The sequence below is a fragment of the Dendrobates tinctorius genome, unplaced genomic scaffold (assembly GCF_039654945.1).
Source record: "Dendrobates tinctorius isolate UK_male_01 unplaced genomic scaffold, ASM3965494v1 ptg000020l, whole genome shotgun sequence".
NCBI classification, from domain to species: Eukaryota; Metazoa; Chordata; class Amphibia; order Anura; family Dendrobatidae; genus Dendrobates; species Dendrobates tinctorius.
In genome coordinates this window covers 22,236,623-22,251,102 of record NW_027361688.1, presented here as the reverse complement: position 1 = coordinate 22,251,102, position 14,480 = coordinate 22,236,623, and the positions used below count along the sequence as shown (strand labels likewise).

At 44.3% G+C, this 14,480-nt stretch overlaps 1 protein-coding gene across 2 annotated transcripts in view; it reads left to right on the top strand.

The window, feature by feature from the left end:
* Nucleotides 1–14,480, top strand: part of CYFIP2 (cytoplasmic FMR1 interacting protein 2) — a 54,950-nt gene that overhangs the window by 15,774 nt on the left and 24,696 nt on the right. For both annotated transcript variants that reach the window (XM_073567880.1, XM_073567881.1), the window contains exons 3-7: nucleotides 5,842–6,009; nucleotides 9,703–9,792; nucleotides 10,055–10,132; nucleotides 10,720–10,821; nucleotides 13,655–13,836. In XM_073567880.1, coding sequence (XP_073423981.1) covers nucleotides 5,893–6,009; nucleotides 9,703–9,792; nucleotides 10,055–10,132; nucleotides 10,720–10,821; nucleotides 13,655–13,836 — 569 coding nt within the window. In that variant the 5' untranslated portion in view covers nucleotides 5,842–5,892. The remainder of the gene's footprint in view (nucleotides 1–5,841; nucleotides 6,010–9,702; nucleotides 9,793–10,054; nucleotides 10,133–10,719; nucleotides 10,822–13,654; nucleotides 13,837–14,480) is intronic.

The window sequence follows — 14,480 nt, the reverse complement described above, 5'->3', positions numbered from 1 at the left end:
TACTATCACAGTGTGACTGTGAAACAGCACATGGGCTCCTACACTATTCCTCAGTCTAGGGGTCCCTAGCTATCCCTGTTCCCAGGATTACCCCTGATGGTGGGAACGCCTGAGTCTTGTTCCTCACTATGCTCATGAGTAGCACTAATCTGTAAATTGTATGGGGAGAACGCAAACAAGACAGACAGGGTAAAACAGAAGCACAGTCACACAGCACTTTCACAGGGAAAAACACTAAGGTGCAAAAGTGTAAAGCCTGTGAGGCAGCAAAATAGCATAAAGACACCAAGGGAAAAGGAAAGGTTTCACCAAACACCTTAAACCACCAGTTATTAAGGATGTGTCCGTCTCTCCAGACTGGGATAGACTAACTATAGCTGGCATTACCTCCATAGTAAAGACTGGTTCTCGCAAAGCCTGTGACTAAAGGAGGTTAACAACCCCAGTCCAGCAGAGATTTAACTCTCGCTAACCTGCTTATGAGCTGCGGATCTAAGAGTCAAGTCCCGAGTCACCCTGCACTGATCTTAGCTATCAATGGAGTATTAAGGAAGAGTTTGAGAATCTGTGGACTGCACGGACCTTGACTCCACCATCAAAGTTGGTGATACTTGCAAAAACCTCCATGTGACACGTACTGTCTGCAAAGAAAACTGAGACATTTTTGATCCGATGTATGGATCAAAATTACCCATTCAAATTCAATGGGTCCATGAAAAAAAAGGGATAGCACATTGATTCCATCATAGTACTGTTCGTTTTTTACTGTTAAATGGACAGAAGTTTGGAAATGTTTATTTTTTGTGTGCAAGAAATATGAATGACCCAAGAACCCGAAATGGATGAAAATTGGATCCCAAAGCACTGTAGAAGCTGAAGGAGTAGTGGGGATGATGAGTCATCATCTTCGTCTTTACTCCAACCAGGCTCCACACTTTTTGCCAGCGAAATGCCTATCACCGCAGTTGGTGGAGCTGTCAATCAAGACGAGGAGAGTTGAACGGGAGGTGGCCTAGATTTTAGCTACAGTGGGGGAAAAAAAGTATTTAGTCAGCCACCAATTGTGCAATTTCTCCCACTTAAAAAGATGAGAGAGGCCTGTAACTGACATCATAGGTAGACCACAACTATGAGAGACAATATGACAAAACAAATCCAGAAAATCACCTTGTCTGATTTGGCAAGATTTATTTTTCAAATTATGGTGGAAAATAAGTATTTGTTCATTAACAAAAGTTCATCTCGGTATTTTGTTATATCTCCTTTGTTGGCAATGACAGAGGTCAAACGTTTTCTGTAAGTCTTCACAAGGTTGGCACACACTGTTGGTGGTATGTTGGCCCATTCCTCCATGCAGATCTCCTCTAGAGCAGTGATGTTTTGGGCCTGTCACTGGGCAACACGGACTTTCATCTCCCTCCAAAGGTTTTCTGTAACAACCCTGCTGGCATCACTGCATGGCCTCCCATCCCCGCACACCAACTTACTTACTGCTCCAGGTCATGCAGTAATTTCTGTCTGCTGCCAGCTCCATGCGCTATGCCTCTTGCTTTCCTGCTTTCTCTCTTCATGTTTCCTGACTGTGTGTATAGGGGGGCGGCGCCTGAACTCTCTGCTTCTTATGCAGTCAGGGTGCACCGGTCTAAGCTGTCCCCGACCAATCACCTGGAGCCCTTTACTATATAGGGTCACCACACCCACTAATCCTTGCCTGCGCAATGTCTCAACTCAGTTAGCTCCTTGCTGCTGAGGAAGCCAGGCCCTGTCCTATGTCTCGCCTCCTCTGACAGGCTTTTCTCCTAGCGTTGTCTAGCATTCTCTGGCTGCCTGCCAGGAGGCGTATATCCTGGTCCCTGTCTTGTCCTAGCCTCGTCTAAGTACTTGCCTGGTACTTCTCTGCTCTCCCTCCAGGAGGCAAAATATCCTGGTCCCTGTATCCTTCGGTCCCTGTAGCTTGTCTTGTAGTGTTTCTCTGTCTGAACTCTGTCTTACCTCTGTCTGTCAGTCTCCTTGTCTGTGGTTCCTTTCCCTGCTGTGTCTTTCCCTGTGTCCTCCCTATCTGTACCTTGCACTCTTGCAAGCTCTGCCTACCTTGCACTCTTGCAAGCTCCGCCTACCCTGCACTCTTGCAAGCTCCGCCTACAGTGCACTCTTGCAAGCTCCGCCTACCCTGCACTCTTGCAAGCTCCGCCTACCCCACACTCTTGCAAGTTCCGCCTACCCCGCACTCTTGCAAGCTCCGCCTACCCCGCACTCTTGCAAGCTCCGCCTACCCCGCACTCTTGCCTACGCCGCACTCTTGCAAGCTCCGCCTACTCCGCACTCCTGCCTGTATGCATACCTGCACCTCCTGTGTGAACCGTTCTTAACCTGTTCTAACTTACTCCACTCCTTCCTGCCTATAACTGTACCTGCACCTGCTGTGTGAACAGGCCCCTACCTGTTCCTTCTCATACCACGCCAGCCTGTCCTGTGTCTCAAGCCGTGCCCGCCTGTCCTGTGTCTCTAGCCGTGCCCGCTTGCCCAGTGTCTCCAAGCCACGCCAGCTTGCCCAGTCTCTCCAAGCCGTGCCTGCGTGCTCTGTGTCTCCAAGCCGTGCCTGCCGTGCCTACCTGCCTGTCTATAGCACCTGTCCGAGTGACTTGTCCCCGAGTGGGATCAGCAGCCACAGCCAGACACCACCCTGGAGTGGCACCCGACAGCTATCTGCCGCACAAGCCTGACCTCACCATCAGAGGCTCCAGTGAAGACCGAGGTAGCTGTCGTAGTCACGCCCCTTCCAGGGTAGTCTGGTTTGTGGCACAGTGGGGCCACAACTCCCCAGCTTGCGCCATTCAGCCAAGGCGCGAGTGTGACATTTTCTATGGGGTTGAGATCTGGAGACTGGCTAGGCCACTCCAGGACCTTCATATGCTTCTTACGAACCCATTCCTTTGTTGCCCTGGCGGTGTGCTTGGGATCATTATCATACTGAAAGACCCATCCACGTTTTATCTTCAATGCCCTTGCTGACGGAAGGAGGTTTGCACTCAAAATCTCACGATACATGGCCCCATTCATTATTTCATAGACACGGATCATTCATCCTGGTCCCTTTGCAGAGAAACAGCCTCAAAGTATGATGTTGCCACCCCATGCTTCACAGTAGGTAGGGTGTTCTTTGGATGCAGCTCAGCATTCTGTCTTCTCCAAACACGACTTGTTTTGCTTCTACCAAACAGTTCTACTTTGGTTTCATCAGACCATATGACATTCTCCCAATACTCTTCTGGATAATCCAAATGCTCTCTAGCAAACTTCAGACGGGCCTTGACATGTACTGGCTTAAGCAGGAGGACACGTCTGGCACTGCAGGATCTGAGTCCCTGGTGGCGTATTGTTTTACTGATAGTAGCCTTTGTTACGGTGGTTGCATCTCTATGCAGGTCATTCACTAGGTCACCCCGTGTGGTTCTGTGATTTTTGCTCACCGTTCTTGTGATCATTTTGATCCCACGGGGTGAGATCTTGCGTGGAGCCCCAGATCAAGGGAGATTATCAGTGGTCTTGTATGTCTTCCATTTTCTTATTATTGCTCCCACAGTTGATTTCATCACACCAAGCTGCTTGCCTATTGCAGATTCAGTCTTCCCAGCCTGGTGCAGGGCTACAATTTTGTTTCTGGTGTCCTTCGACAGCTCTTTGGTCTTCACCATAGTGGAGTCTGGAGTGTGACTGAGGTTGTGGACGGGTGTCTTTTATACTGATAACAAGTTCAAACAGGGGCCATTACTACAGGTAATGAGTGGAGGACAGAGGAGCCTCTTAAAGAAGTTACAAGTCTATGAGAGCCAGAAATCTTGCATGTTTTTAGGTGATCAAATACTTATTTTCCACCATAATTTGAAAAATAAATCTTGCCAAATCAGACAAGGTGATTTTCTGAATTTGTTTTCTCATTTTGACTCTCGTAGTTGTGGTCTACCTATGATGTCAATTACAGACCGCTCTCATGCGAGAACTTGCATATTTGGTGGCTGACTAAATACTTTTTTTCCCCACTGTACAACTCATGGCCACTATGTATGTATGGAGCTGTTTGGCTCCTCTTTTAATCAGCCAATCGGTTGGTTTGGACCTCCACTGATCTACTTCTTTTCCTCCGTCGACCTGTTGCTGCTGAGACCACACGTGCTGCCGCCTCAGCAGTCTAGGCATTACTCATCAAAAAATCGGCCTTTTCCACCTTTTATGCCCTCAGTTGACCACTGGGGATGGATCTTACTACGTCCTTCCCACCAGATCCTTTTGAGGCAGACGAGCCCAAGAGCCATAACGAGGACCTACAAACATGACTATTACAATATAAAGTACAACTATATGTAATTATAATATAAGATGCATAAAAGAAGACAACATAACACGAGCGAGGGAGCCGGCGACCTCCCCCAACCCTACAACTATAGCACCAGCAGCTAAAGCCCATAAGGGGCGATTCTAAGACCTGCAAGAGGAACTGCTCCGTCTTCTGTTTATTTCCTGTGTGTAGGTTGAGAAAAGCTTCCGTTGAGGTTAGATGAGACGAGCCCCACGAAACCAAACTAACGTGATGACTTCATATAGGTTCACACATATAATTATTACATTGTCATGATATGGTGACTGCCGCGGCCGCCCCAAAATAAGACATGTAGTGTACAATGCCCCAAAATAAGAAATATTGTTTAGGATGCTCCCAAAATGAGATATATAGTCCAACATGCCCCCAGAATAAGAAATACAGTGCAAATACCCCAAAAATTAGAAATACTGTATAGTGCAGAATGCCCCAGAATAAGACATATAGCTCAGGATGCTCCCAAAATGAGAAATAAAGTCCAACATGCCCCCAGAATAAGAACTACAGTGCAAATACCCCCAAAATTGGAAATACAGTGCAGAATGTTCAGAGAATGCAAAATGTAGTGCAGAATTCCCCCCCAAAATAAAGAGATATAGTGCAGAATGTCCCCCAAAATTAAAAAACATAGCGCAGAATTGCCTTAAAGATTAAAAATTTTGTAAAGAATTCCCCAACACTTTGAAATGTGCAGAATGTCCTCAAAAATTAAAAATATAGTGTACAATGTCCCAAAAATTAGAAATATGGCGAAGCCTGAAGGAAATGGTTATCACATTGGGATTTGCACAGTATTGCATTTATAATTTCAGGTATTAGTAATATCCTGTAATATAACTTGTTGATTAACTTTTATTAACTCTTTTTTGGGGGGAAGAATAGAAAAAATAACAGCAATTGGTGACACTAAGTTTATTTTTTATATTTATTTATTTTTTTAAATGTTTAAAAACTATCCGAAAAGGGTTGAGGCTTTTATTGTTGTTTTGGGGAATGTCTACAATATTTTACTGATTCATTTTTTATAAAGTCTTTAGGAGGTTAAAGAGAAAAAAAATAGCAATTTTGTCATAGTTTTTCTTTTTTTATTATCATTACAATTGAATCCATAGGGTATGGGATAGCCTACTGATCGCTGGGGGTTTTGACTGCTGGGACCCCCCGCGATCCCAAGAATGGTGCTCTGCATGGATAGGGCATAACTTCCATGGTAAAATCCCTTTCATTGTACTTTTTTGGACCTCCTAGGTGACTAGACTATAATACATTAGTGTGTGTCACTTTTAAAATCATGGGCGTCTCCCAATAAAAAGGGTCAGACCCCTTTAAAAAAATCATTGACACTGTCACCTGAAAAAAACAGCAATCATACCACTGATCATTAATTTCGTTAGAAGAATGGCCCCAAAAATTGGAAATATATTGATAATATCACTGTTGCTATTTTTCTTTTTTTGGTACAGGTAAATTTGTCACAGAATCCCTAGAGACTGGTGCTACCGGATTTACTCAGCATGACCACCCACGTGACGCTGGAAGATGCGTTATCTAACGTGGACCTACTGGAGGAGCTGCCCCTCCCTGACCAGCAGCCATGCATCGAGCCTCCGCCGTCCTCCATAATGTACCAGGTAACCTAAACCCACACTCTCGCTTACTTACATAGGTACATTACCTGGTAAATTTTAATATACAGGGTTCTTCCAGGACTTTGGATAGGTCATCAATATCAGATTGGTGGCAGTCCAGCTCATGGCCCCCACACCGATTAACTGATTAATAGGGCAGTGACGCAATGGAAGTGGCACAGCTCTGCACATTGTGTAGTGGTCATACTTGGTACTACACACTCGCGACCACTATGTGCAGAACTGTCACACTTCCGGTGCACTGCTCCCCTTTAATCAGCCAACCGATGGGGTTGCCGGGAGTTGGACTCCCACTGATTTGATATTGATGCCCTATACTAACAATAGGTCACCAATATTAAGCTTGTAGGTGCCCACATATGGCAGAGACATGGGTTAGATCAATATCGGAAAGTAGATAAAGGCCTATATCAGGTGCTGAGGTCAACGGTGTCCTTTATCCTCAATAATGTCAGACCTGATGGCCTGGAAGCCAAACAGAATATCAATATTGAATTCTGGTTTCCTATTTCTTCTTAAATTTGATTTGTAAATGCATGGGAGAAAGCTTTCTGTAAAATCCAGCTGCCTCCCAGACAGTGACAAAGTACTTCTCTGCCTGTAATGGGACATGACATTATAAACAAATCTGTTAGGCTCACTGGGTGAGGTGGATAATCAAAGCCTAAGGTCTGGGTGGGGACAAGGGCGTCGGTACAGCAGGCAGTTGAGGCAGACAGATAGGAGTCCCAAAACAGGTAGCAGAGATCCTGGAAACCGCAGACTGGTAGCAGAGGTTCTGGAAAACGAAGACAGGTAGCAGAGGTTTTGGAAACCGCAGACAGATAGGAGAAGTCCTGGAGATCGTAGACAGGTAGCAGAGGTCCTGGAAGATCGGGAACCGGTACCAGAAGTCCTGGAAGAATGGGAACAGGTTGCAGAGGTCCCTGAAGACCGTGTAGAAGTAGCAGAGGTACTGGAAGTCACAGGCAGACTGGAGACGTCCTGGAAGCCTCAGACGGACACGTAGCATAGGTCCTGGAAGACCGTGAGCAGTTAGCAGAGGTACCTGAAGCCGCAGACGGACAGGAGACGTCCTGGAATTCGCAGGCTGACATGTAGAAGAGATCCTGGAACAGGTAGCAGACAGAACTACAGAGTAACTAGAAAGTCTGAATACCAAGGCACAGGTGTGTGTCTTGGTGCGCCTTATATAGGCCCAAGTAGATGATCACATGGAATCACACAGGGCCATCTACAAACCCGACATGCAGCACAACAGAGTTCAGCGGACCGGGGTGAGGGGAGTAAAGCCCGGATCATGGACAGATAAGTAGCAAAATCATTATGAATTACTCAGCCGATCGTCATTCATATATTGATCATGTTCTTTCACACAAGGGTTGATAAATGTGCTAGCCACCAAAAGATGACTGACCTCTTGTGCATCTGTCGGTGGGTATAAATAAATGCCTATGTTATTGTGAACAGTTCAGCAAGTTGAAAATGAAATGATCTCTTAAAGGCCTACATTTAAATATGGCACATTTCCTTTGTATTTTAGGGAAAAAAATATATATATTGTAATTTTTTTTTCCATTTTAAACATTGCAAAAAGGAAAATGGGCTTATGCTAAAGTTTGGGCATCCTTGGAGATTTGATTGCTCACATAAGTTTGATGAAGGTTTCAGACTTTAATTAGCCTGTTACGGTTATAACTTATTCACTATCATTATTAGGAATGGCCAGGTGATGCAAATTTCCCAGCTTTATAAAAACCCAGCCTCCTCTAATCTTGTACCAAAAAACAACAGCCATGGGTTCTTCTAAGCAGCTGCTTAGCAGTCTAAAAATGAAAATGGTTGGTGGAGGCCCACAAAGCAGGAAGATAGCAAAATGTTTTCAAGTTGCCCTTTCCTCAGTCAGTTTGAAACGTAATTAAGAAATGTCAGTTAACAGGAGCAGTGGAGGTCAAGATAAGGTCTTGAAGACCAAGCAAAATTTCAGTCAGAGCTGCTCGTAGGATTGCTAGAGTGTCACAGTGTGACGGTCTTCGGTAAGGAAGGGGAGGCCTCAAACTGTCCCTGGAACTGGGACCCTAACTATCCCTGTCCCAGGGGTACTCTTGAAGGTAGAGAAACCTGAGTCTCCGACATTACTATGCTCCTCTTAATGTCCTAAGCTAAAGAGAAGGATAGGAAGGTACAAATCAAATGGGAATAGGATAACAAAAACAGCAGACAACAATCTCCAGCAGCAACTATGAATTCCAACTCCAGAACACCAACTCCAGCAAGCCAGGAAGCAAAACTTTTAACAGGCAGGGATGAGAAGGTCTGTCCAGGTTTTTATAGAGAGAGGAAATGAGCAAGTAAGGAGCAGCTGTGAGTTGGAACTGCATGTCTCTATCCAGCATACAAAGAGTTGTTAACCTCTTCAGTGCCAAAGGAAACGAAGTTCATTTAATATGAGGAACAAAACACACAGGCTAAATGAAAGATCCGCGATTCACAGCACATAAAGATCGCCTAACTCAAGATCTCCAAGGAGGACCTGACACACTCGTGACATAGAGAGGCAAATCAGAACCCCCTGCTTGACTGCAAAAGACCTTCAGAAAGATTTAGCAGACTGTGGAGTTGTGATACATTGTTCTACTATTCAGAGACATCTGCACAAATGTGGAGAGTCCATGAAGAGTCATCAGAAGAAAATCTCTCCTGCATCCTCACCATAAAATTCAGTGTTAGAAGTATGCATATGAACATCTAAACAAGCCTGATGCATTTTGGAAACAAGTCCTGTGGACCAATGAGGTTAAAATAGAACACTTTAGCCACAATGATCAAAGATTTGTGTGGATTAAAAAAGGGCACAGAATTTCAGGAAAAGAACATCTCACCAATCATTAAGCATGGGGGTGGATCAATTATGCTTTGGGGTTGTGTTGCAGCCAATAGCACGGGGAACATTTCACAGGTAGAGGGAAGAATGGATTCAATGAAATTTCAACAAATTCTTGATGCAAACATAACACCATCTGTAAAAAAGCTGAAGGTGAAAAGAGGATGGTTTCTACACATGGACAATGATCCTAAACATTCGCCAAAATCCACAATAGACGACCTCAAAAGGTGCAAGCTGAAGGTTTTACAAAGGCCCTCACAGTCCCCTGTTATGAACATCATTGAAAATCTGTGTCTAGACCTCAAAATAGCAAAGCATGCAAGACGACCCCAGGAATCTCACAGAACTGGAAGAATTCTCCAAGGAAGAATGGATGAGAATCCCTCAAACAAGAACTGAAAGACTCTTTTTTGGGTACAAAAAGCATTTACAAGCTGTGATACTTTCATAATGGGGTGCTACTAGGTGCAGGGTGCCCACACTTTTGCATCAGCCCATTTTCCTTTTTGTAGTTTTTAAAATGTCAAAGATGAAAATATATATGCATATATTTCTTCCTAAAATACAAAGGAAATGTGTCATCTGTAACTTTAGGCCTTGTAGAGATCATTTCATCTTCAACTTGCTTAACTGTTCAAAATGACAGTAATTCTGGCCAGGGGTGCCCAAACTTTTACAAGAAAGGCATACTAGAACTTCTATGAAGAACACTACCAGAAACAGTTTTTATTCTTTTCCATCATTTTCTAAGATGAATTATTAGCTTATGTTGCCTCTTTTTCTTGCAGGCTAACTTTGATACCAACTTCGAGGACCGGAACGCCTTCGTTACTGGCATCGCCAGATACATAGAACAAGCTACTGTTCATTCTAGCATGGTGAGTAATTGTGACAAAGGGCTCACGAGATTGGTCTGGATTTAAAGGGTTCCTATTAGTTTCAATATTTTTTTTTATATATTTTATTTCCCCTTAAATATGCTGCACATCGGTGGGAGAGGTCCTGAGACCCCAACCGATAGCTCAAAAGATTGCTGACAATCACTCAGATCAGCAATCGGCAGCGCTCGGTCACTGTTTAGACATTGGAGGATGCTCTCTGATACAATTAATTGGTATGTCTTCTTCTCATTACCTGCAGAATGAGATGTTGGAGGAGGGGCAGGAGTATGCCGTAATGTTGTATACATGGAGGAGCTGTTCTAGAGCCATTCCACAAGTAAGTAACGAAGTTGAGGCCAAATCATTCTCCCATTCATGTGCCCTTTTACGGACCTGATATCTTGGAGATATGAAAGGTCCACTTCTTTGGAGTCTTCTCTGTGAGTGCTACCTAACCCGCCTAATACATAGATAGATATGTTGAAGTATACAACAGCTGCAGGCTTATGTTGGAGAGAAGGTATTAAGCAGGCACCAGATGGCACGGTGCTAACTGTTACAGCTTGTTCACATGTGTGGTTCCTCTCTAGACTGGACTGTATGACCTCTAGGTTTCTTTCCTGTAATCCCCCATGTTGCAATGATGAAGATAATGGTTGGGATATGTCTAAAAATTATACAGTTCATTCTTCCACAATGTCTGAATTCTGATGAGTCTGCTGAAAGCTGAAATTTGCAATATCCGCCATATGATGCCACTGTAGTGGAAATCTCTGTCTGATGTACATCTTTTGGGGTTAGGGAATTTGGACCCTAGTGTTTGGTACCACCTTTTATGTGACTATGGATTGTCTTCATGAGACCACCCGTTTAAAAAAAAAAAAAAATTAATAAGATAAGTCAGCTGCCAATGTGTCTTGTCAGGTAAAGTGCAATGAGCAGCCAAATCGCGTGGAGATTTATGAGAAGACAGTGGAAGTCTTGGAACCTGAAGTCACAAAATTAATGAAGTTCATGTATTTTCAAGTAAGATATTCAGCCTTCATAAAGTTTAATTACTAAATCACGTGATGCTGTAATGTTCCAAAAATGTATAAGGATGTGTTCACAAGTGACATTATTTTGTGTGTTTTTGCTTCATTATAGGGGCTCAGTAAGATGACACCCATTTGTAAGATCACCTGCAGCTCACCTTACTCACACCCACTTTTTTAGGTGCCAGCAGTTTACCTTACTGACACCTACTTGTAAGATCACAGCAGCTTACCTTACTGACACCTACTTGTAAGATCACAGCAGCTTACCTTACTGCACCTACTTGTAAGGTCCCCGCAGCTTACCTTACTGACACCGGCTTGTAAGATCACAGTAGCTTACATTAGAGACTTCTACATGTATGGTCACAGCTGCTTACCTTACTGACACCTACTTGTAAGATCACAGCAACTTACCTTACTGACACCTACTTGTAAGATCACAGCAGCTTACATTACAGACTTCTACATATAAGGTCACAGCTGCTTACCTTACTGACACCTACTTGTAAGATCACAGCAACTTACCTTACTGACACCTACCTGTAAGATCACAGCAACTTACCTTACTGACACCTACTTGTAAGATCACAGCAACTTACCTTACTGACACCTACTTGTAAGATCGCAGCAGCTTACATTACAGACTTCTACATGTATGGTCACAGCTGCTTACCTTACTGACACCTACTTGTAAGATCACAGCAACTTACCTTACTGACACCTACTTGTAAGATCACAGCAGCTTACATTACAGACTTCTACATGTAAGGTCACAGCTGCTTACCTTATTGACACCTACTTGTAAGAATCACAGTAGCTTAGCTTTCTGACACCTTCTTGAAAGGTCACAGCTGCTTACCTTACTGAAACCCACTTGTAATATCACAGCAGCTTACCTTACTGACACCCACTTGTAATATCACAGCAGCTTAGCTTTCTGACACCTACTTGTAAGATCACAGCAACTTACCTTACTGACACCTACTTGTAAGATCAAAGCAGCTTACCTTACTGACACCTACTTGTAAGATCACAGCAGCTTACCTTACAGACTTCTACATGTATGGTCACAGCTGCTTACCTTACTGACACCTACTTGTAAGTTCACAGCAGCTTACCTTATTGACACCTACTTGTAAGATCACAGCTGCTTACCTTACTGACACCTACTTGTAAGGTCACAGCAGCTTATCTTACTGACATTTGTAAAATCACAGCAGCTTACATTACAGACTTCTACATGTATAGTCACAGCTGCTTACCTTACTGACACCTACTTGTAAGGTCACAGCAGCTTATCTTACTGACACCGGCTTGTAAGGTCCCCGCAGCTTACCTTACTGACATTTGTAAGATCACAGCAGCTTACATTACAGACTTCAACATGTAAGGTCACAGCTGCTTACCTTATTGACACCTACTTGTAAGATCACAGTAGCTTAGCTTTCTGACACCTACTTGAAAGGTCACAGCTGCTTACTGCTTACTGACATCTACTTGTAAGATCACAGCAGCTTACCTTACTGACGCTTAGTTGTAAGATCACAGCAGCTTACCTTACTGACGCTTAGTTGTAAGATCACAGCAGCTTACCTTACTGACACCAGCTGCTTACCTTACTGACACCTACTTGTACGATCACATGAGGTTACCTTACTGACATTCACTTGTAATAATAATAATAATCTCTTTATTTATGTAGCGCTAACATATTCCGCAGCGCTTTACAGTTTTGCACACATTATCATCGCTGACCCTGATGGGGCTCACAATCTAAATTCCATATCGGTATGACTGTGTAATGTGGGAGGAAACCGGAGAACCCGGAGGAAACCCACGCAAACACGGGGAGAACATACAAACTCCTTGCAGATGTCGTCCTTGGCGGGATTTGAACCCAGGACTCCAGTGCTGCAATGCTAACCACTGAGCCACCGTGCTGCTTGTAAGATCACAGCTGCTTACCTTACTGACACTGGCTTGTAAGATCACAGTAGTTTAGCTTTCTGTCACCTACTCGTAAGGTCACAGCTGCTTACTTTACTAACCCTCCCTTGTAAGATCACAGAAGCTTATCTTACTGACATTCACTTGTAAAATCACAGCAGCTTACGTTACTGACACCTACTTGTGAGATCACAGCAGCTTATCTTACTGTCTACTTGTAAGGTCACGGTTGTTCACCTTAAGATACTGTCACACTTAGCGATGTACCAGCGATCCCGACCAGCGATATGACGCGGTCAGGATCGCTGGTACATCGCTAAGTGGTCGCTAGTGAGCTGCCACACAGGCAGATCTCACCAGCGACATCGCTGGGGACGGGGGTCGCTACTTACCTGTCACACTAGGCGATCCTGCGTCCTCCCGCCCGGCTCCACGCGTCGCTCGTCTTCACAGCAGGAAGCGCCGCAGGAAGCTGACGACGAGAAACAGTCCTGGACGTTCTCGCGCGATCAGCGATAACCAGCGGGGGAGCCGGTCGTAGGTAAGTATCAAACACAGCGATATCGCTAGCAATATCGCTTAGTGTGACATGCCCTTTACTGACACCTACTCGTAAGGTCATAGCTGCTTACTTTACTAACCCTCCCTTGTAAGATCACAGAAGCTTATCTTACTGACATTCACTTGTAAAATCACAGCAGCTTACGTTACTGACACCTACTTGTGAGATCACAGCAGCTTATCTTACTGTCTACTTGTAAGGTCACGGTTGTTCACCTTACTGACACCTACTTGTAATATCACAGCAGCTTACCTTTCTGACACCCACTTGTAAGGTAACAGCAGCTTTATTTTTGTCTTGTGCTTCCTTACAGCGTAAAGCCATTGAGAGATTCTGCAATGAGGTGAAACGGCTGTGTCACGCAGAGCGCCGGAAGGACTTTGTGTCGGAGGCCTATCTACTCACCTTAGGAAAGTTCATCAATATGTTTGCCGTGCTGGATGAGCTTAAAAACATGAAGTGCAGCGTGAAGAACGATCATTCTGCGTACAAACGGTGAGAAACCATGAGAATATTGGTTATTAGGTATTGGCCTGTAGCTCTGATTGATGGGACGAGGGGAGACTCACCAGTAAGAGCTCCTTCTAGGCTCATTGCAGTGCCCCAGTGGTCAAATAGTCAATCGATAACTGGTTGAATAAACCTCACCACAGGATAGCAATAAGATTTATATGGGTTACGTCTCATCTGGGGAGTTGGAACCTCCAAAGCTCTTGCTCCAGATAAGCGGTTGTTATACAGCACGGAAGAATGACGTTGGTGCAGCAGAATGGTCCATAAAGAACAAGGGAAGTAGTGGGTCCAAAAAGGTGACTGGAGGAGTAAACAGGAATCAAAGGATCTGATGGAGCAGAACAGATGTGTTGTAGTGTACAAGGTAGCAGAGTAGTCTCAGTGATGAGGACCGAGAGAACCAGTGCTCAGTGGTATAGGAGACGCAAAGGCAAGACAGACCAGCAGCGATGCAGTTAACTCGTTGAAGTAGCAGAGCTGAGTTCACAGAATTTTAATGCAGAGCTTGTAGCGGAATAGCGGAGTTAAGTCAGCGAAATTGCAGAGCTTAGTATGCCATAGAGTCCAATGCAAAACTCTCAACACGGCCGCAGAGTTTACTTACCGGTATAGCAAAATTGAGTTTA